Here is a 24,995-nt window from a genome sequence, read left to right as displayed (position 1 = left end):
TTGGATGGGAGACTAATTGTTTTTTAAAAGAGCAAGATCTGGATTTGGTAGTTGGAGGAGGTTCAGGAGGAGAGGTGAGGGGGGGGCACTCTGGATCTTTGGACATTTGTTGCAGTGGATTCTTTCTTCTTCTTCTTCTTCTTTTTGGTTAAATTTCAGTGCATCCTTTCTATGGTTAAAGCAGGATAAGAGTGGAGATCAATAGAAGAGGGAACACCAGGTTGCCACTGCTGTGAGGAGGGTGGTGGTGGTGGTGGTGTGTGTGAGAGAAAAATGCTGTCTTTGCAAGAAGCCTCCAAAATCTACCATGACAACTACATGCGCAACTCCAGGGCCATCGGGGTCCTGTGGGCCATATTCACCATCTGCTTGGCTATCATCAACGTGGTGGTCTTCATCCAGCCTTACTGGATCGGAGACAGCGTCAATACCCCCCAAGCCGGCTACTTCGGTTTGTTCCACTACTGTGTGGGCAACGGGAACTCCGACCGGGAGTTCTTGTGCCAGGGCAGCTTCTCCGACTTCGCCTCCATCCCGTCGGGAGCCTTCAAGGCGGCCTCCTTCTTCGTGCTGATGGCCATGGTGCTCATCATCACCTGCATCGCCTGCTTCGCCCTCTTCTTCTTCTGCAACACAGCCACGGTCTACAAAACGTGCGCCTGGATGCAGCTGCTATGCGGTAAGGAAGACCCTTTGACGTGTTTTTTGGGGGGTGGGTTGAGGTGGAGGTGGAGGTCTTCTAACATTGTTTGGAGACTGGGGGGATTGAGTCCAGGAGATACGCATCACCACCAACTCTTCATCTCATCTTGTGTCAGGCTACATCTAGTGTCTTTGTCAGAAATGTCGCCAAATCCTCAGAATGAGCACAGGGGGAGCGCATCGTTCATTCTGCGCACGAACACTGCACGGGGGACTGGTTCCTCATCTCATCTGTAGCGCACCCTCCTCCTCCTCTCTCTACAGGCGCCAGTTAGGCACAGCAAAACGCGCGGGTGCTCTCCAAAGCTTAACCCTTACATTCTGATTGTAAAAACACCCCAAATATCTTTTACTCTGAAATTTGATGACTTTTCCGAAAGTGGCCCCAAATGCACACAATTAAAAAAATTAAAATGTTGTATAGGTGCTACAAAGTTTTGTCCATTGAGGCTGTTGACATGTGTTTTAGTGAAATGAATAGTTAATAGTTTTAATAAGGATTTATTTTTATGATGTAGCAGTGAAGACTGATGGCTCTAATGGTTATACAATAAACCCCACACTTCCATAAAGTTCTTGTCATTTTCACTTTACATAAAATAAATTTACATCATCACTGCTATGTTATATTTTCATGTCTTATGTAAAATAAGACATGATATTGTGTGATAGGAGATGTTTAGTGGTGTAAAAGCTAAAAAATACACTCTCTCTGCTCTCTGAAACATGAATCAAGGTTTAATCACATTTATTGATCAGTCAGATCAACTATTGATGTATTCTAAATAGAAATGTTGTTAAAATGGGGTATAGACACTTTTTATGAAGGGGGTCCTTAGACCGGGTCAAAATTGACCTATAACATACTGCGAGGGTGTAGAATATGAACAGTATGTAAGGGTTAAATCTGATCTTGCACTTGATGGAGAGCAAAAAGATGAAAGAAAAGTCTCCACATAATCCTTCTGGATGCATTCGGATCTCAACGTTTCTTGTTGTTGGTCATCCGCTGTGTCACAGCCTACATAAAGAGGTTGTGACACTTTAGTGGCAGACCCTGGGTCTTCCCCAAAAAAACCCACCACCACTTTAACACTGACTCTTCCTCACCGTCAGAGTGTAATTGTATGGAATTATGATAATGAAGTGCCGTCAGCAGCGTTGCATCAAAGATCACAGTTTCTATTTTTGTTGCCATATCTGCCTACCAGATTAGCCTACATTATGTATGATCTGTACATGCATTCCAGTAATGTATCCCCGCTCAGCGCACTCATTCATCTGTGCACCACCGGAACAAACACCATGTAAAGGCTGTATTGTGTATGTAATTGTATTAGGATTTGCAATAAACTGTCCGATAGACACAGCTGAGCAGATTAGAGAGGGATGTGCTGGAGAAAAGATTTATTGGGGTTTTTTAAATTGGATGAAACTGAGGGACATTGATCACAACATTGATTCAGAGCATCAGTTTGCTTTGGGAATGCTACACTGTGACAGATGTATGTAGTAGCAGTTATTCTACCTGTGTGTGCATGTCTGGCAGTCTCCCATCAGTGAGCCGTTGAACAGATTGTATCAGTCCAGGTGGACACTACAAGTGTCTCCCGTAAGCCCACTCACTACATCAAACAATCCCCTGCTGGATTCCTAATCACACAAAGAGCTAATTAACTAGACGTGATGCAGATGAAACTGGTTTCAAACATGCGAGTGTTCACGGCAGGTGGGAGATTAGTTTCATCGTGTTGGGGATGCGGTTTGATGTGAGGTTTCTCCCTGAACTCATCAAGATTATTCACAAATCATCCTGTTTTTTCACTGAAAGGGTAAACAGTGATGATATGTGTGTGTGTGTGTGTGTGTGTGTGTGTGTGTGTGTGTGTGTGTGTGTGTGTGTGTGTGTGTGTGTGTGTGTGTGTGTGTGTGTGTGTGTGTGTGTGCGTGCGTGTGTGTGCAGGAGGAGGAGGTGGTGGTGGTTTATGTTTATTATTGAGGTCATAGTGGGTGGTGGTGGTGTACTGGGGTGCATTATATTGACTGGTGTTCCTAATATTTTGTCCACTCCATTAACATACATGGGAGTAGCAAAATATTAGGAACACCAGTCAATATAATGCACCTCAGTAAGGGAGAACGGGGTTGGTTGTCACACGGGTTGGTTGTCACATTCATCAGATCTGTCTCTAGAGGGCGCTGTTAAAAAGTTTTGGTACTGAACGTTTCAGAATTTAGGTGAGATGTTACTTCAGAGGTCATTTCTGGAGTAAACTGCTTGACATTGAGATGAGAGGACGTTTAGTGTTTTTCATGTGAAAATGTAAATATCCAACTCTTCAGTGTTTGTCTTCTTGGCTTTTAAACAATGAGTTTATAATAAAACAATAATTACCATAAAGTATGAAGAGAGAGCGATAGCTAGGTAGGTTTTTTTTTCTTAGCTATACTAAAACATGTGGTTGGTAGCTTTGTTGGTAGCAAAAAATCCTAGTTGGGGATGTTTGTCACATTCTCTTTTGGGTTGGTTGTCACATATATGTATACATATATGATTTCATACATCTAGTTCTTTCTTTCTTTTAAGATAGCAAAATGAGCAGGAACTTTGTCAGGAAGACAAACAAGAGCCAGACTCCTCCAGATGTGATGATCAGAGCAGTCAGAGTCATATAAGGACAAAAAAGGCACTTAACAGAATGATTTTTCTTGTTTATGTTCTCTTGGTGCAGGAGATGTGTTATGTTGTTGTATTTAAATTAAACTAAACATTTAAAATATTTTTTTAAGACTCTATACATTTTTTATTTCCCCCCCATTAAAATAACACAGGGACAACCAACCCCATCGTGGGGTTGGTTGTCACAAGTGCACAAGACAGTTCATATCTTTTAAACAGTATCAGCTGAAGGAGAGTAAGATCACTCTATCCCTACCTGACACTTTAGGCTTTCATTACAAATTAAAAGTTAAATCTATTCAGTATATGGTTTATGAGGAATTCAAAGGAAAGCTGTTGTATTGGATTTAATTAGATTGTACAGGTGTACCTTATAAAGTGGCTGGTGACTGTATTTCTGCATTTTTCGTTAAAGTCTTGTTTGCATCTTTGATACTCAGGGAATTTTTCGTGCAAATTGTGTGAAAAAACTAAACACAAAGATGAAATAATACACAAAACACTGGTAGGTTGAAGATTAAACAATTATTATGTACAATAATGAGACAGCACACACACAAAGTGGTATCAGCTCATCTCAACAAGCAAAGCACAAACCTAACCTATTATAGTTTCTGGGGGAACAAAGAAATGATCTGTGATTGGTCAAACATCCCAACCTAAATGATTACAGCCAATGGCAAATAGCCACAAAGAAATACATTAGCATATATGCATATTTATTACCTAGAAGTAATGTTTTACAAGGGTCACACATCCCCTGGACACAGGAGAGTGGAGCCTTGTGCCATAAATGATCAACTGGCACTTAAAAATGTCTTGTTTCCAAGATTCCACTACCTCCCACTCCCACTAATGTATAGTATTTTTATTGTTTATTGTATATGGTATTTGGAAAATTTTTTTATTGTATATTTTATTTTATTATCACTTTTCTTTTTATAGTGTTGTGTCAATTTTGAATTTCCCCCTAGAGGGATCAATAAAACCCTAACCCTACCCTAACCTTTACCTGTATGTGGGCACAGGTTACATACAGGCATGCATGTGAACCATTGCATGGATGCAGCAGTAAACTTCTTAACAATGACAAACAGCACATTCCACAAGACAGCAGTTACAAAACCAAAACAGTGCACATTCATACATTAAAATGATAAACTCAACGCTTGGTCTTTCCTTACTTTTAAAGAAGTCTCTGCATTTCACCCCCTTAGAACACCTGTCATTCAAGTCCATGTTAACATTTCCCCCTCAGATTCTCTGCTGGTATAGTTAGACATTTTGTAGATGGAATTTCTATCACTCCTCCTGCTTGTATCCAACCAATAATGCAAAATACCAGTTAATTATGACAATTATTATGACAAGTATTTTCTGTCAATCGACTAATAGATTAATCCCAGAGCAGTACACATTATTTTCATATATTTCATACCTTATCTCAGTATTATGTTCATCCTCCACTCCCTGTGTCTCTGACCATATAGTTGCCTTGAATGCACTCAGAGGTCCTGTGTTCAGCAGCTTCATCTCATATCGTCTCGCTCCATTAGGCAACACTTATGAAGGAGAGCTTCCTGCTTCCTGTGTGGAGAGTTTCTCAATAAGTGGTGCCTCGTCTCATCAGTAACAACTGACTCGGCGTCTCTCCGTGAACGAGCCCAGGCCCAGACTATGAATGTGGAATATTTGCAAAGGCTCAAGGGAGAGTTGGCTCAGTTGGCTTTGGTCCCATGCTTGGCAGAGTTAAAGTTGTGTAGATACGTTGATACGAGAAGCAACTTTGCATTGACTAGGTTCTGGTTTGATCCCATTATGACACGTTTTTGTGCGGAGTCATCTATTCATTGCAAGGTTGGCATTTCCTCAGCTGTACTTCAGTGTGTGTATGTGTGTGTGTATTAGTGTAAAAGTCAATTGTAAAGTGCTTTGGGTAAAAGCTCTATATAAATCAATTTACTGTATGGATAATCTTACTTACTGTGTTATATCATTATCTTCTTATTATCATTATTTGTTGGAGTTCATTCTTGTTCTTGTTATTAATAAAATGTTAATGTATTTTTGCTGCTGTTTGTTTTGAAGAATATAGCTTAATTCATTTGATTATGATATTGGTATAATTTTAGTTAATTTGAGTACTGGTTAATGCTTTGTTTTAAAGGTACTGGGCAGTTTGTGCACATACACATGTAAAGGACCAGCAGGCATCAGAAAGGGTAGGATATATGTTTTTTTTTTTTTTACCAGGACAAGAGAAGCAGCAGACGCCTTTGTTTTTGTCTGTTTGCTTGCAGAAAATGTTCAAATAAAGCAAGAGAAACATCACTTTCCTGGACTATGAACTTGGGGTTAGGGTTAGAAATCCACCTTTTTTTTTTAAAGACAGATAACCTGCCCCTCCTTTATCTTCCAGACTGTCATCTCAATTACTTTTTCTTTTTTTTTTTTAAACAAGAAAGAACAAAATTAGAAGATTTTCCTTTACCAAGGCAAAGCAGCTTTATTTATATAGCGTATTATGCTTTACATAAAACAAACATTTAACAGTAAGAATTGGAAACAAAAAACATAAAAACCAAATAATAGTAAAAACATGGAAACATTAAAACATAGAAAGAGAGAAAAAACCAACCAAACCTGATACCAACCTGCTCATCAGGAGGACACACACCATTGGCACAGCAACTGGAGCAATTTGGGGTTAGGGTTAGGTAAGTGTCTTGCTCAAGGACTCATGGACATGTGGACTGGAGGAGCCAGGAATCGAACTGCCAATCTACCAATTGGTGGACGACCGCTCTACCTTCTTTGCCACAGCCGCTATGGGGGGGGCATGGATGGTAACTACTCAATTTCCATTGGCTTATCAGAGTCAATTTCTAGCATCTCTAGCACCTCTTTCAGGTATGGGTTTCCCTTTGCTTTCCTCTCAAATCTCATTAACAGCTTCTCATTTCCACATTCCTTTATCTGCATCAATAATCTTTTAAATACAGTGAGCAGGGATTGGGAAAACTCTATTACACTCTTTTGGTGGTTGTCCAACTCATAGACATATCCTCCTGTGTGCAAACCAATCAGTCTGTACTGAGCATCAAACACTGGGGAGCCAGAAGAGCCGTGATACATGTCTGTATTGTAGGTCACTACATCATATGCTTTACTTCCACCTATCAGGATGTTTTCAATTCTTTATTTTCGTAGAATATCAATGATTGAGTCACACATGGATGGGCTGTACTGCTCTAAATGATAATCAACAACATTTATTCTTTTCTCTTTCTCAATGATGCCTACAGAATCAATGTATTTATTGTATACTGCTGGATGACCAATAATATAGGCTTCACCATTCAGAGGCAGTGGACCAATTTTTTTCAGGAGCCCAGGTAAAAAAAAAAGGTGCTCACCTGTGGTCTTTTCATAGTGCTCACTTCCTGATTGAAGTGGTAACAATTAAGCATTGAGGTGTTTGGCCAGGTGGCACATATATTGGCCAATTAGCTCATGTAGTGTCATTTTGAATGGCAGTGTTTTGAAATGGCAAACATGTGACTTTATGTCAGATTGTTGTGTCTTATTCACAGAACCGTGTTCAGTGCATTTCAAAAGTGCCATTTTGAAATGCAAAATGTGTGTAAAGCAGAAAATGTGTTTAGACTTTTGGAGACTTGAGAAGAGGTTTTGCTCTCTGTGTGTCAGTTTAAATAATTGTGCTATGCATGTCATTTTAGTTTGTTAGCAATTGGAAAAAACTGTAATGCCTGTTAGTGCTATTTGACATTTTCTGGAGGAAGCTGATGTAACATGTAGGAAGATTTCAAATGGGATTCCTTCTTCTATATATTTGGAATGGCTTTTCTCTCATTCCTCATTCCCACGTACATCCATCTGTCACTCCCCTGACTTCTCCCTCCTCCATCTCTTCTCCTTCATCCCGCTTCCTCAAGCCTGCTGGTGCCATCGACACCTCTAGTATCAGTAGCAGCTTTAGAGGTGTGAAACTGAGAAGGCGCTTACAGTGAATTAGTTTTACACTTCTCCTCTCAAACGATAAACAAATTCTGTTACATGTTGTCATATTTCTGGTGATTTGTGACAGCTTTCCTCTAGTTTCTGGGGAAGAATGCCTAATGCTGAATGCTGTTTTTCCTTGTGTGTGTGTGCACGCGTGTGTGTGTTTGGGTGTCTGTGAGTGTTCGTGTGTGTCTGTGTGTGTTCGTGTGTGTGTGTGTGTGCATGTGCGCGTGTGTTTTTGTGTGTGTGTGTGTGTGTGTGTGTTCACGCACGTGTTTTTGTGTGTTATCTGTGTGCGTGTGATTGTGTTTGTGTGTGTGCGTTTGATTGTGTTTGTGTGTGCGAGTTATTGTGTTTGTGTGTGCACGTGTGTGATTGTGTTTGTGTGCATGTGACTTTGTGTTTGTGTGTGTGTGTGTGTGTGTGTGTGTGTGCGCATTTGTGTTTTTGTGTGTGTGTGTTTGTTTGTGTGCGTTTTTGTGTGTGTGTGTGTGTGTGTGTGTGTGTCTTGTATTTTCCCTTAACTGGCAAGCAAATCATGTCATGTTTGTGACTATTTTAAAGGCTGGCATGAGCTCAGCTGTAAGCTCAGTGATCTATAAAAGATAGGTCCCATAGGTGGTGTTGCTGGGTCAGAGGAAAATAATGCAGTTTAAACAAAGTTCTCTGAAAAATCAAAAGGTGCCAGAAAACGTTCCAACAGACATACAGATCTATTTCACCAGCAACACCATTGTTCAGGTACTGAGGAATGAGAGATGGAGTCCTCTGAGTGTGACAGATCATCAGAAGTGATTCATCGAAAGAGGCTGTACTGAGTCTGATGGTCTTTGCCAAAATAATAGCATTTGTCAAAGGCAGCGTGCTGTGCAGAGTAAGGCTGACAGCGTTTTACATCACACTAATATCATTCCATTCATTATCCTGTAGTGTGCAAGAATTGAAGACAACATGATGATCCATAAATTGAACTCCTTTAATGCTCGTTTAATATATCATGTTTACAGGGGTGATTTATTGAAGGCTTTATTGAGTTCAGTCTCCAGAGCATTTCAGTGCTTGGACTTATTGTGATCTCTGCCACAAGATGTTGACCTCTGACTTTTAAATGCCAATGTTTAGACCTGCAACACTTTGTCAAATATCTAATCAATGAGTGTAGCAGAGTCGCTGCCGCAGAGGGTTTTCCCCAGCAGAGACCACAGACAGGCAGGTGTCATTAGAGCTTTTTGTCTGAAAAATACACTGTCATGGAGCTACTGTGTGCCGCTGTCCAGTCCCGTCTCCATTGTTAACTTGAAAATATTGATTTAGAAATACATTAATCCAAATATAAGAATAAGACATGTATATGCTCCACAGAGAGTATATTACATGTGACCAGGACACAGCTCTTTCTGAGTATTGGCGGATGCCTTACAGAGTCACATTCCTGTGGGGGCAGCAGTGCAGCTTTTGTGTCTGTGTTGTATGGGGAGGAAAATCTCTCCATTGATACACAGAGACAGCACAGTAAGGTTGCTTCTATTCTATCTACTGCTAGAGAGGCAAAAGAGGAGGAGGGCTGCAGCAGTGCATGCTGAGCTGGACTCACTGATTCACTGCCTTACCTTCTCCATGATTCATTCTTGACTTGTACTGGACAACCAGGGAATCCCCTGAATTTTAATGTCATGATCCCTCTAGGCTTTATATTGGTTGATTGGATTCTGCAGTGCAAAATTTGAAGGCTATGGAGGTCAGGGTCGTGGATGGGGATATAATGTGTATGCTTTCCTGCTTGGGACATGTCATGCCATAACTTATTTAAAAGAAATGGTCAGTGAACATTTAAAAATGTTAATGAATGTTATATCATGGTATGCATGGTTATGGTTGACTTTCTACAGAAGAAATAATCCCTGGGAAAATTGTGCACAGGTACAGGCAAGTATTTTACTGCTGTGAGCACCTCAAATGAAAATTGACTGTATTCTGGTGAAGAGCACACATTTCATAGGCAGATATATGAAAACCTCCACACATGAAACCAAAATGATCTCTAAACATACCACATTTTATATATATTTTATATATTTCAGAAAACTGAACTTTTAACATCACAGGGCAGGTCAAAGCACAGCAGGCCATAAGTACAGCTGGGCCTGAGCCTTTATAGCTTGTACTGATCAAAGTTGATCTGTGATTATGTAAAACTGAGCTTGACAAACTGGATTTAATTGGAATGTCTAGTGTCTAATAAAATCTGCAAATCCTCAGTAAATATCCCCCTAAAGCTGTGTCCCGGACAGACCTCTTGTGAATTTGACCACTTGATTATTTGTTTATTCGTCCCAAACAGCCAAAATACATTACTGTACATTAGCTGTAAGCTAGCTAGCAACAGAAGCACTGACTGTGTGTAGGAGAGTTTCTGTGTGTTCATGTTCAGTTTAGCCTCTGACTGAACTCAATTGTTCACTCAAGTTCATACATTTTCAACTTGTGCAGATGTGAACTCACACCTACTTACATCTTTGCGTTGACTTTGTATGTAATCACACATGCTAGCAGCTGTACTGTACATTTGCTGATTAGCACTAAACACAAAGGACAGCTTAGGTTGATAGCAATGTTTGCAGGTGTGCAGGTTATTGATCATAACCCAAAGAACTGGACACATTCAGATTTTGATTTGATTATGGCACTAAATTCAAAGTCAGTTACCCAAATTATTACAATTCATCTGTAAAGGGGAATGAATGTCCACACAACTTTAATGGCAATCGACCCAACTGCTGTTGAGACATTTTGTTCAAACTCATAAAGTGAGAACTTCATAGCGCTAGAGAAAAAAATCATTAGGATCATCTGAGTACCATGGATCTCTCTGAAGGAGAGGCCAGAAATTGGAAGTCAGTGAGATTCATCCTCTGGAAACCATCTGTGGCAAAAATACAAAATTATATGGCAATCCATGTTGTGGACTGACCAACAGACTGAGAAGTTGTTTCTCCATTTTCATCTATCCCACAATTTATTCCTCTCACGTGTAATGGCCATTAGCCTCATAGCGAAACTAGCATAATTATAGTTGACATACAGCATATACTGACTACACATACAATTTCATGTTTCTATTGAATAAAACAGGGAACCGTAGCTACCTCTTAGTCTGAGCACATAAGGGTCCTTCTGTAAGACCCTTCAGGGCTGTAAAGACTGAGGAATGCTTCAAACATACTATTTCTTTAGTTTTGTTCAACCATGTCCAAGGTCAAGAGTGAAGACAAGCAAAAACTCTTTCTTTCAATAAAGGTTGAGATGGAATTATCCAACAATTTGGACAAATTGGGGATAAGTGTCCACTTATGGACAACAGCTTTGTGCACACATGAGGAGAGTATCTTGGGAAGGAACTTCAAACCTGGCCAGTCACTAGAAGAGTGAGTGTTAATGTCAGATTGTCAATTTCAGAGAGAATTGAAACACGGTTCAGACACTATTGAATGAACTGACAAACACTTTGTATGAAGCACAGTGACACCTTCAAATGTAGCTTTGCCTGCAGGTTTTTGCACCTGCAGGCACAAACCCTTTATGGAATAGTTTGGACAAGCCTGACCAAGCTTCTCATCAACCTTTCCTCAAAGAGCTTCTCACTGGTATGTTAATCACTATTCCTACAGAGAACACAATAATACAATGATTTAGAGGGGATGTGTAGAAAATAATAGGTGGATGGTAAAAATAGTGCAGTAGTGAAGAAATGTGTGTTAGATAAAATGGTAGTGAAAGGAGTAACGAAATCCAATCCGAAGTATGTGTGTGTGTATGTGTGTGTATGCCACCTGCTGAGACCTTGCTAATGCAGAGCTAATCTACAATCAGAGGGGGGACTACCTGGGGTTTCACATCACAGAAGACTGCACTCCGTCCACACTCCGTACCCGTAATCCTCAGTACTCACCCCAGAGGTTAAGCCTCGACCAATTACTCTCCATGCCACGCACAACCCATCATCTCTGACAGATCAGCACATCAAGACTCCCAACACCTCTTCACCTCCCAAAGAGCAGAGGAAACAAGTGTAAGGGAAGTAGTGAGGAGATGCTGGAATACTGTGAACCAGGCTTTACTATGAGAACAGGGTCTTCTGGAGTTTTGCATGCAGTCTCCAGGGCTAAGATATTATAGATGGCAGTAAATACCTCCAAAACTTCAGCTATCTATGAGTTGTTGGATGGCATGGAACTGGACTGAGTAAAGAAGAGTGAGACAATGAATAATGTAACTCACTGCACTAACTTACCTAACCAACTACCCAACATTCCAATAATATTGGAATGTTGGGTATATATGCCAGCTATATAGACTCAACTCAGTCTATCAATCAATCATCAATAAAACTTTATTTGTATAGTGCGTTTCACACATGAATGAAAAGAAAAGACCAAAGTGTGAGGTGGGTTTATTAAAAGGGAAAAAAAGATAGAGAAGAAAGAAGAAAATAAAATAATAAAACAATAGAACAATAAAACATCTAAGAGGAAATGTGATAAAGTAAAACCAGACATAAAGGTGGAAACTATCAGGAAATAAAATAGAATAAAAAGGATAGTCTAAGTAGCAAAAAAGGTTAACACAAAAAAAGTAAAAGACAGATGAATAAATAAAATAAAGTTCAATTGAAAGCCATATTAAAAAGCTAGGTCTTATGTTTACTTTTAAAAATATAAACACTCTCTAGTTATTTATTCCAATTTTTAAAATGATAAGTTGATGATATTTTTTTGGCCCCTGCACCTTGGTGGTACATCTCCACCATGCAGGTGCACCAACCAACCAGTGGGAGTTGGTGAGTGTGTTGCTAGTGAAGCCATCTTCCATTGGCAGCTTCCCATGTGCAACAATGTCAGTTGTCAGCAGTTGTCAGTGGAAACATATGATCAACCTGGTTGTTCGATTATCTCTGCAGCTCCTGTGGGCCCTGGCTTTAGAAAAAAAAAAAAAAAAGGAAATGCACCTTTTATTAAAGATATTATAATATTTGCTTTGCAGAATGGTATCACATGTGTGTCAGGGACAAAAGTATACAGTATATACAAGATCTCTGTCTGCATGCATGTGTGTTTGCGTGCATGTGTGTGTCAATGAGGAAGGTGCCTAATGGGATTGGAGCTGTGCCTACTGCTATCGGGCCGGGTGCAGATGATAGTTTAATCAGCTCTGTGGTGCAGCTCCACAGTGGGACTTCTCCTGACCATTGGGCCTTGTGATGGGGCTCTGCTGTGTGCCAGCAGACTACAGGCCAGCCCAACAGACGCTTGCCTGGTCAGAAACATCAGAGGGACAGTTGCTCAGCACAGGACCACCTGACCACTCCAACACAAAAATCACACACAGAAGAGATAAAGGGAGAAAAATAGTGTAACTGTGATGCCTTCATGTATACTCTTTTCAAACACAGGCTAAATGCAGCAAGCATATCATACATGCATTTTATCTCTATAGGCAATTAAGTGATTTATTAACTAGCTCAACGACATTAAAATCCTACTAGGAGTGATGCCAGGAGCAGGATACTGAATGTGCTGAATGTCAAATCGTCTTCTTCCGTAGACCAGGCAAGAGTCAAGTCAAATCAAGTCAGTTTCATTTTATTTTTTGGTTTGTCACTGTTTGTAAGGGAGATGAAGAAAACAAGGGCATATGATTGTTTACTGTATTTGCACATGTGTATTTGAGTTTCATACATTTATTGACTGAAATAAACTAAACTCAATTATTTGTATAGGCCTGAACATCCTCTATCCATAGACCCTCGGGATCCCTCTCCCAGGAAAGATAGACATACAATTGATGTTGTGTGTACAGAATAAAGCAAGGAAGCAACATTACAAAAACAAAAACAATGGAACAACAGGATAATAAAATTATAGATGGATTTATAACATATATGAAGAATCTAATCAGGAGGACGTCGAGCAACTTCCAAAGACCAATAATGATGGCTTTAGAAATGGTTAAATTCCATTAGCCTTAATAATAGTAATATTTCTATAATAATAATAATAATAATAATAACAATAACAACAATAATAATAATAATAATAATAATAATAATAATAATAATAATAATAATAATAATAATAATAATAGTATATAAACAAAAGTCACTTTTATGTATCTTTTTTCAGATTTAACTAGCTACTTGTTTCCTTCAAGCTAGAAATAACTATAGTAGTAGCAGAGCTAATAGAACAGCTCAGGAGCACTGCTGTGGAAGATTTTGGCCAATTATATTATACTTAGAAAATAATTTAAACATTTATTGTCACAGAATAGTTTGTGCCATCATGGAAGATATTTTCCCCAAACCTGTTTAGAGTGCAGCTTACATGCCATATTAGGGCCGTTTCCACTGCAGAAACTTCGGGGGAAATTTTATGGGGCCGTGACCGTTGGCGAATTTTCATAGCAGGCCCCGAAAAATTCCTGGGTGGAGCTTGAAGTTGGTATACTCGCATCGCCTCGGTCAAAACTGTCGCACGATTATGATTACGCAGAATGGATAATCCTCCAGAGTCCGGTGGGTCCTATCAAGGTCCTACTCTGCAATGGAGACACAACGGCTGAGAGGATCAAGTAAGAGGACGTTCCTGTAAAGTTCCAGCCTCCTAAATTTTTACCTGAAACTTCCTTAATGGAAATGGGACTAATATCTTTTTTCCTCCATCTGTCCTTGCCTCCATTGTTCCCCCACTTGATGTCACACTTTTTATTGTTTTCCTAAGGAACCACTGAGCTGGCTGTGGGAATATCTAATAGAATTTAATATAATACAGTGTTAACGAAACACATCTCCCCTGTGACACAAAGCAGGAGCCCACATTCACTGCACTATGCACTACTTACATTAACACGTGAGGTTACTTTCTTTGTTGTTCTCACACCAATCCATAGTGAGAGAGTAATGAGAGACTTAAAGATAAAGAAAGGGTGGAAAAAGACACGCCTGCAGCAAGCTGGAGTTATTTGTGTCTAATTAGCCTACATTCTGAGAAGGCAGAGAATACAGTCCTTCAGGATCTCACTCTTTCTCTTCTCTTTCTATAGTTATTGTGCCTTTGGCAACCAACTTCTAAGCAGATCTTGACCTAGGTAGTAATGAGTTGTTGCCATTTAAGTATGCTGTATTTGGCTGTGAACATGAATGGTAATTCAGGGTCACAAAAGGTAAACCATTGTCACAACCAGTGCTAATTGATCAGACTTTACACAGGTCCCTGTGGATCCACAAAGGGTTTTTGAATTTGTTTTCACATATTCAGTAGTATTCCCTATCACCTGGTAATACACTTTGATGTGTACAATTGCTGGAGTTCCCCTTTAACAAAGGATCAGATGATTATGTGTAATGAGAAAGGTGTCACTTATAGTGACAAACTCACTTTGCAGCTCAAATCATCTCAGTGGGGTGTTTTAGCATATTTTAGCTTCTGTATTTAGCTTGCTTGTGGCCCAGCAACAACATCAAACCTAATTTCCAGCAGCAGCAAGCAGCGGAAGAATATCTAACAGTTTAAGATATTTTTCTTAGTTTGTGGAGAACAAACTAGAGTTAGCTGGACAGAAACAAACTCTGATCAAATGTTAATGTTGCTAATGTTGGATGTGTGAATAGGCAATTTTTTCATAAACCTAAGATATATCAACTTTGTAGTTTTATTGTATTTCGGCGCTTCAGCTTGTTCCATTGCCCCCAAGTGGTCAAAAAGATACTTCTGTACTGCACTGCACTTGGTCATACACTAAATTAGCTGTGCCATGGTCATTTCAAGCCAAGAGTAATTGCATTACCTCATTCTATCTCTCTAAGTTATCATAACCACTTATGACTTTTTAAGTCAATTTAAGTCATGGTAGAGAGGAGAAACATTTCTTCACTCTACAGCAAGTAAGGAGAGAGATTTCCTCTCAGCCAGACACATGCTTTGAGATAATAACATGGGGCATGTAGTGGCACATTGACAAATTGCAAAGAACAACTCAAGCCCAATTTAGAGTCATCAGCTGGACACTGTCTTCAACACTTGAGAACCTCGACTTCACAGTCCATTTGCCACTGGACTCCCATACCCATCTCCATATGCAAGAAAAAAAACCCCCATCTCAAACAGGACTGACAATTACCTTGAAGAAAGGTGACGACCTTGCACGCACAAAATCCTCCACTGATACAAGTAGATGGAAAAAACCTACCCACAACAGATGACTTACATATCTTGAAGGCACTGTTAGATACAATGGAGGAGCAGGCATATAATGATGCTATTGCTAAGAAGGATTCTTAGCAATATGACTAAACACACAAATTAACAATATGACAAGAACATTAGCTGCACACATAGTAATGTTAGACAACTTTACCTACACATTGAGCAACAATAAGGCAGGGATATAATGCTACAATAAACAGTTTATATACTGTACTGTATCCATACAGTAAATAATCATTATTTTGACACACTGTAATATTGTTGGGAAATTACTCAGTTACTAAATGACACATGAAAACTGTCAAACTGTTAAAAGAGTATCAGGATACATGGCAATGCTGCTGAAATATCATCCAAACACAAAGCAACACTGATACAAAATCATTCAGACAAATAGAAAACAGACGTTGTCTTGATGCCTGAATAGAAAACATCTGTGTCCACACATGGCCATGCTCAAGCAAGCGTGTGCTGTCACTGAGGTCAAAAATCAAGAGAGCAGCATCACCCATCCGACATGATTCAAGCTGAAATCTTATTGGAAACGGCTCAAGTTATTTTGCTCTAATGAGCCCCTGCTGTTTATTTTCTTAAGTGACCTGAGATATTTGTGGTGCTGACTGTTGATTCTAATCTTGTGTTTGCTCCGGGGTAGATGATGATACATGAGCGAGTCGCTCTGTCTGTCTGCAGTCTTAGACACAGTTCACTGGACACACTGAATCCAAACATTACATAAAGACGGTATATACAAATGTAGCGGCCTATTTTGGGACTCATAGAACTCTGACTGCATTTTTGGATTTTTTTCGCTGCATGCTCAGTCCTGACCCCTGTAAATATAACCATTCATGTTGTATAAAGAAACAGCAAGGAAGGTTGCATATACGAATGTACAGTATGCGTGTGTGCATGTGTAGTGTGGTTGCATCTACCAGGCAGCATTGTGTTTATCTCCTCCATGACACAGCATCTGTGGTTCATTAGTGCTTGACATTTGTTGGAGTGTGTTAGCTGCACCAACATGGCTCACTCTTTCATATTTTAAATATGACACATTTTAAATCACAGTTTTTATTCAGTGGATATCCTGTAGAGTAAATAGTGCACTGCTATGAACTACTCATCAAGGTTGCGGTGCTGTTCCCACATCAGCTGGAAAGTCTGTCTTTGCACACACTGTTTCATTTCACTGCATCAGTGGAAGTCAACATTGTAAAGGTATTCCACTGAAGGAGTGTGTAACCATTCATGCAGACCATGAACTGTTTGCATCAAATGACATTTACTGACCAATCAGCAATACAAAATTTAGTATAGATTACATTGAAATGTATATGTGGCTCTCTGTAGTAAGTACCTACTTATTTTGAATTTATTATTATTAATTATTTTGAACCTTAATGTCCTGGGTAGATATTATTCTTATGACAAGTTGATTTCCCCTCAGGTAAAGTTATTATCTGATTCGGGAAAATCCCTTAATTCATTGCTGTTGTTTAATTCATAATTTGAAGATAACTGTATATTAAAAGTTCTTTTTGACAAGAGGTTTTCTACACCTTGAAGGAGAGAAGTGAGGACAAAAGTGCAGTTAGAAGCAGGAGACTGAAGATGAACATAAATAATAATGCTGACATTATTCTATTTTTTGTCAACAAATTCCAGATGAAACCAAAAGAAAACTAACGCAGTGTTAATCTGTCTCTCAGTATTTTTTGTAACTTCCCTACCCTGTCTGTGTCAATAAGCCCCAACCCCACTGCTTCATAGACATGAATCGTAAAAAAACGGGCTACAAATACAGCATATAATTTCCTTTTTTTAAAAGGCTGACTAATGGACACTGTAGTTTTTAGCACGCATTACTCAAACATGAGGAAATGCTGCATTTGTTGAAGACTATTTTATTTATTTTGTATTCAATTTTTTTACTCTAATTTGTTTTGAGCTACTTTTACTAAGTACTATTTTAACTATTTTTAAAGTATTGTTATCATTATTTTCATTTTTCATCTTATATGACATTAATGTTTTTTATTTCTTTCCTCTTTCATATTTGTTCTTTTTTTAACATTGTGTTATGCTCCTTGTATGTGAAGCACTTGGTGTATTTATTTTTGTTGTACATTTCTTTAACTATCATTATTATTTATTTATTTATCATCATTGGATTAAGCCACATTTGGTGCTTTATTATTGATTTTATTTATTTATTTATGTTATTGACAGTAAGATAGACAACATCACCGGACTCATCGTTCAAGAGAAGCTTTATTCTCTTTGCAAAACAAAAACTAAACAATAATAGGTGAGAGGTAAATATATTATAGACAACAGGTGAAGTAAGTCATTATGTAGGCATGATAAACTATTAGCTGATGAGAAATCCCAATGGAGTTAACCCTCTCTCATGTTTAGACAGGAGAAAGCTCCATGACAGCCTCTAACAGCTACAGGATCAGCACCTTGGAGAGCTCCACTGATTTAGACTCCCTGACCACATTAAAGATCATCTTTTCACATTTCAAAGAGGAAGAACATTGTTGCACTGATGTCTGTGGGCTCAATATTTCAGGTCTGCTGCACTTTACTACACCCAGCTGCTGTGTTGCACTGAACTGTAGGAAATTATGTGAGGGAAAGTTAGATTGCAGTTTAAAAGAAAAATTGTTGTCATTTTTAATTGTTTTGGAAGGCTTTTCGTTTAGTGTCTTTACAGGGAGTTAGTGGAGAGATTCTTTACAAAGCAATGTGTATAGAATAAGAAAACGTGGATGGAAACTCAAACCAAATCATCGGCTGGAGCTTGATTGATTGAACTGACTGAATGAGTCAAAGGAAGGACCCACCGGACTCTGGAGGTGAATGATTAGGTCACCTCCAGAGTCCGGTGGGTCCTATCAAGGTCCTATTCTGCAATGGAGACACAACAGCTGAAAGGATAGAGTGATAGGACGTTCCTGTAAAGTTCCTGCTTCCTAAATTTTACCTGGAACTTCCTTAATGGAAACAGGACTCATGACAGTCGTACAGCACACCCAATAGAAGAGAAAAAGGAAAGAAATTATATACTGTATGTATAAAAACACATTTTTTTAAAATTAAATAAAACAAATAAATAAATATTGATAATAATATTAAATAACAGTAATAAAGCAAAAATGTATTAATTAATTAAAACTTTTTTTTTTTTTTTTTTTTACATCAGATGAATATGCTGACTAATCATCTTTTTATTAAAACATGACATGATAAATCCTCACATTTTGTTTGGCAGTGCTGTAAACGGGAGTTGCATGAGTTGTTCTTCACGTGCATTTCAAGGTGTGTTTACCGCCCGCTGTTATCAATAGAGCTGTTATTTCAAACTCAAGCCACCAACAGCCACAGGAGCCGCCAAGTCAACCAGAACTCAAATCCTAAATATTATAAAATCTGAGCTGTGTGTAAAATCATTTTTGTCCATATGGAATCAGCTATTAGAAGTGACAGAGCTGCTCATCAGGCTCTCTCCTACACACCAGGTTCAGAGTTGGCAGACTGTGTGTGTGTGTGTGTGTGTGTGTGTGTGTGTTCCTGTGTTGGTCCTGAGTGTTTGCTGTGTTTTGGCTGTGAGCATGTAAACTGCTGCTCTGTATTCCTTGGAATTCCTCCCATTCATGTGACTCATCTCATCAGCAAACACGCACACACACACACACACACACACACACACACACACACACACACACACACACACACACACACACACACACACACCCTTTGTTGTCTCTGTCTTTCTGTCAGAGCAGGGGTTGAGAGCTGGAAGGCAGATAAACATTTTAGCCTCTCCAGCCCCCTACATCCCCATCCCTTCTTTTAACAAGTCCATCCAGTTGCCACGGCAACCCGGCCTCCCTCCCTCCCTTTCCTGCATCCGAATCCCTCCATCCTCTCATCCTCATCGCCTTCTCCTCTCTCTCTGTCTCCATCACCATCTATCCCTCATCTAGTTCTGTCAGTCTGGTTTTCCATCCAGCAGACTTACTTGTCCTCCATTTGTATCTCCTCCTCTCCTCTCCTCACTCTTTCTCTCTCTTTTTTCCACTATCTGCTCATGCTTTCTTTAACTATTTTCCCCTCTGTACTTCTCCCCTCATCATATTCTCGATAGAATTGTGACTTGCATGTAATGTTTAGCAAGTATTTGCACCATATGGTATGCGTACTGTGTCCTCGTGTGTGTCCATATGTGTGTCCATATGTGTGTGTGTGTGTGTGTGTGTGTGTGCTCGCTCATTCATCTGGAAGTGGTGTCGTCCTGATAGTCGTAGGAGCACTGCTCCAGGGATAATTGCTTGTATCGTCCAATGCTACATGTGTCACAGTGTCACTAATTGAGAAGCCAAACTCGGTGCAAATGAAACACACACACACACACACGCATGCACACGCACACGCACATGCACACGCACACACACATGCACACACACACACACACACACACACACACACACACACACACACACATAACCCCTAACCTCCCAACTCACCTTTCTCTTTCTACAGGTCTGACACACACATACACACACACAGATTCATATACTCATACATTTAAGGTACCTGAATCTCTGTTGAATGTGTCTATATATCAATCTGGTTAATTGTTGAGCTGAGATCACCATCTGGCACCATCTGTTGGAGAGTCAAATAAAATCACAACCAAGCATATTGTTATACTGGCATTAATCATAATGACATAACTGCAGTGTGTTTCATAAGAAACAGAATTACAGACAGGAAGTCATCCATCACTTTGAGATGATTATTTTAACCAAATAGATTGAGTTAAGTGTTACATAGAGTAAAAGAAAGCTGTGTGATAACTTGGCAAAAATATTAACAGATGGTCATAATTCAAAACTTATGATGTTAGCCAATAAACAAGTGTGTGCTGCCTGGTGCGGCAGATCTTTGTGGATCAAGAAACACATAACACATGCTCACCAGTCAACACCATAGATCCAAACAGGCAAATCTGATTCAGATCTCAGTGATTTACTTGATGAGTACAATGTAATTATTATGGATTATTTTGGAGGGAACTGTTAAACAACTTATTTTCCTATTTAAATATATGGGGACCTTATAAACCCTGTAAAGTCTGAACCATCAAATAACTGTCAGAAAATTCTAATTCTTTGAAACTGGAGTTTATTGGACCTTCTGATCATTGAAAAATTTGATAAAATAACACTTTGCATATATGAGTTTGGTTTTGTATCATATTTGATACATCCAGAATTTTTGCAATTTATTTTAAAATAGCTTTTTTTTTTTTAACCAAATAAAAACATATTGAGTTCAACATTTTAAGCCTTTAAAAAGGTCCTGCATAGAGCTCATATTTCCCAAAATGAAATGCAATAAAATGACAAATTGACAGATTTACTGATAAATGAGCTTCTATACCTGCTGTATCTAATTTGATAAACACATTTTCAACAGGAATTTACCATAAACTAAACTATTCCCTGGTGGTTTATCTGTGAAATACATGTACCTGATCATATACATCAGGTTTTTACACTGATGAGGGGCGTTCCAGGACTAGGAACTCCGAAATTCTGACTTCCGAGTACAAATGGAACACACCATTTGAGGTCTCTAAAACTAATGTATCAAATATGATTCATGTGGCGTTACAGGGTTAAAGGTACCAATTATTACGCAATTGTTATTTCTCAAAAGCACATTCAGCAAAACCAGTTAGTAGTATATAAATGTACATTTTTAGCAAGCTTGCTCAAAACAAGAAAATTATATTCCACAATTAGCATTTGTTAGCCTTTTGCTATGCAGTTTGTGTGTTAACTGATCAATGTTGATGACTTTTTGCAGAAAGATAGTAAATAAAAGTAATAAAGGCACAAAGTTCTGTGAGAAATGTTCACACACTATAACTGGCCGTCATAAACATAAACATAAACGTATTTCTTGGCTGTGAGAGTTTGTGTTGGAGGTGGTGGGCAGGGCCAGCTCTTGGCATAGGCGATATAGGCGGTCGCCTAGGGCGCCAAATGCTGGAGGGGCACCGGCGGGCGCTCACACGCACTCACGCCACGTTGCGCTGTTTTCAGTATTGAATCTGTTCTGCTTGTTTATTGAGAGATACAGTCTATGGAGAAAACCCAAATCAATGAAACTCCGCTCCATGTTTTTACTGATACCGGCTCACACAATCACACACACACACACACACAGACACACATACACACACACTGCGCTGCTGACACTCGGCTCATGCTCACACACCGGGACGTTTAAGGTGGGTTTAACACTGTCACAACTACATGTTCAGTACATTATTAACTTACTGAAACTAGATGTTGTTTATGTTTATGTTTCTACACAAACTGCTGAGTTAGCAAACTGTTAAGAAGCGCTAGTGCTACGTAGAGAGGACTGGTCTGTTTCTGGCTGGTTTGATGTTTGCTCCCCCAGATAACATGGTCATAAAGTTGTGTTTTCAAAGAAGAGTAAAGTAAGTCATCACTGGTAATAATCAGTTAACTTCAGCTAACTACACCTGAGTGTCTGATGGACAGGAGCTGATTAATAAAAGCCTGGCTGTCTCATTTATAAACTGGCTCATAAAACTGACAAATATTTTACTTTTTGAGGATTAATCTTTGACCTACTGCTGAGGACTCGCCTAGGGCACCAAAATAGCTAGAGCCGGCCCTGGTGGTGGGAACATGTCTGAACATGTCCAACTAAAACCTTAATTTAAGCCTCTGAAATGCCAAAGCCTCAAGGGCCCCTGGGAAATGCAGTTCTGAGAAAGGAGATGGGGGAAAAAATAGCACAGCTGTGAGTGTTATATTATTATATTTGGAGGGAGAAATATAAGAGAGGCGTGTCAGAGGGCGCCTGTCTGCTGTCAAGGCAGAGATTTTTCTTCTTCCAATTTTTTTGATAAAAGTATGTATTTCCTGTTTTTGAGCGATAGTATCCAGCTTCAGCTTGGCTTCAGGTTTCTCCCTTACACTCTGACTATTTAAAGACTGAATAGCTCAGCATTAATGGCACAACTTAACTGAATTGTGTTTTTTGGGGTGGTGAGTCAGTTGGATTTTATTAGGAGTATCAGCTTTGTGAGGAGAGGTGTGGGCCATTAATAAGTCTCCATGCCCTCACATACATTTTGTGTGTAAATTTCTCTCTCAGAGGGTTTTTCTGGAATGAAACAGTGTAGCTGATCATTTTTCTAAACCCTGGGAAATCTCTCATGCCATATTGCTCAGTGTAGATTACCTCAGCAGTTTTTGACAAAAACACCATCTGAGGAAAATAACCTGTTCTCCTTTGCAGCTTTCAGCATCCAAAAGCAAAGGCTGTCATAACCCCTTTCATACTGCAGTCACTCTTGTTGTGATTCTGTTACTCATGATTCATGTGTGGGGGAAAGAAATCATACTCTTAATGTTGTTAAAGGTGCAGTGTGTAGAATATGGTGATATCTTGCAGAAAGGATAAAATTCATAAGTATGTTTTAATTAGTGTTAAATCAAATGAACATAATAACTGTTGTGTTTGTATTACCTGAGAAATAGCACTTATATGTACATAGGAGTGGGTTGCCGTTTCACTACAGTAGCAGACAAACTGTACGCTGGCTCTTGTAAGTCAAATTTAGCAGGCATGCGGCCGCGCGCTGTAAACCGATTGGAAGAGACGAAGAAGAAGAGTGCGTGATTGCAGTTGCCAAACATTTTGAAGGAATGGAGGATCATACCTATACTTTACCAGAAAAATTGCGTGTATCGTTTTTCTCAACAACAAAAAAAGTAAACACAAAGAGGCAAAACGACATCGGGACGGACAACGGCAAAAAAACAGGTAATCATCGGTGTTGCCAATGTTGAAGTTCCATGGCTTCTGCTGGACAGGTTAGAGTAACGTAAAAGCTGACAAGCGACCATAATATATATTTCCCTTCTCTACTAATGGTTTAATGCTTAGATAATCACTGCTAGATACCGCTAAAACAACGCAAATTACACAGTCTAACTTTAAAAGAAGACTAGAAAACAGTAGTGGCCCCTTGTAGTTGTTTTCATTACATCACACAGTACAAGTGATTTTTTTTTAACATAAGAGGCGTACTGTGGTGAGGCTAAAAATGTAAATTTTGAACTTTAGTTGGCATGAGAGGAAAGGCCACAGGTGCCTGATGGGCTCAGGATGCTTTCTGAACCCATCTACACATCATGTCCTCTGTGGCTGTGTGCACACTGATGTGAACATACACACACACTCTCATCCATCCACAGGAGCTGCCACTGCACTCTGGCTCTGTGGTTTGACAGTCTACAGCACACACACACACACACACACACACACACACAATTTCCTTCTCGGACGGGTGAACGAACTCGCAGACAATCTTAGATTGATTCTTTCTAGCACACATGAGCACACAGACACACACACACAGCCACACATACACACTTGCATGCAGGGAGCAGTGTAACCTTCCCCAGCATCCCTGACACAGATTTAAATGAGGCTCAATGAATTATTAAGAGTTGAGTCTTGTTCACTTCTGTCAGCCAGGCAGCACTAAAGGAAAACCACAGGGAACACACTAACTCTTCACACCACATTAAAACTGTTGTGGCCCTTTCTGAAGCACGGTGCACAATCGGGATGTCATGTTTTCAGCGTTCCAGTAAACAGAGGGGCGACACAGTTCAGACTTGTATAATGTCGGTACGTGTCAAAGGATGGAGCATTTTTCAGCAGCTTGTGACACTTAGTTAAAGCTCACATGGCTCAGTGCTGCAGGGGAGGGTTTAGAAATGTGAGCAGACCGCAGAACAAGCACTCACCTGTGTACCTGCTCTTTATTTTTGTTTACCCTGTATCACTATCACCCCCTTCTTTATCTCCCATCTGTGAACTGGAATATAATGACTGTTTTTAATAAAGAGCAGTTGTATTTCATCCAGTGCATAGCTGCACTAAATTATATTTTTATCATATTGTGAGACGTGTTACTCATAGTGATGAACCGTCAAAGATTTATCATTAAATTCTGTGATTTCTCTCAAAATTTTTGCACCTTTCAACTCGTTTTTTTTGGTTCTTTCTTCTGGAGACTAAAACAGAGCTAAAAGAAGAGTGTATATTAGATTTACAATCAAGTGGCTGGAAACTCAAAATGAATACAAGTGCCCAGCAGCCCCTGAGCGGAGAGTTTTGTTTTGTTTTTTAAAATTGTCTTGGGCTACACAGAAATACAACACAAGGCTTGACCCATTCTCTTGATGTTGATCATTACG

General features: G+C 39.4%; 1 protein-coding gene across 1 annotated transcript in view; it reads left to right on the top strand.

Annotated features, from left to right (window-relative positions):
- Nucleotides 1–264: 264 nt before the first annotated feature.
- The window catches only part of lhfpl4a (LHFPL tetraspan subfamily member 4a), a 38,859-nt gene continuing 14,128 nt past the window's right edge, over nucleotides 265–24,995 (top strand). The window contains exon 1 of the mRNA XM_062416513.1: nucleotides 265–679. Within this exon, the coding sequence (XP_062272497.1) occupies nucleotides 274–679 (406 nt within the window). The 5' untranslated portion in view covers nucleotides 265–273. The remainder of the gene's footprint in view (nucleotides 680–24,995) is intronic.

This window comes from Scomber scombrus, chromosome 3 (assembly GCF_963691925.1).
Source record: "Scomber scombrus chromosome 3, fScoSco1.1, whole genome shotgun sequence".
NCBI classification, from domain to species: Eukaryota; Metazoa; Chordata; class Actinopteri; order Scombriformes; family Scombridae; genus Scomber; species Scomber scombrus.
Note: the sequence above shows the minus strand (reverse complement) of the source record. Positions and strands in the feature narration are given on the sequence as shown.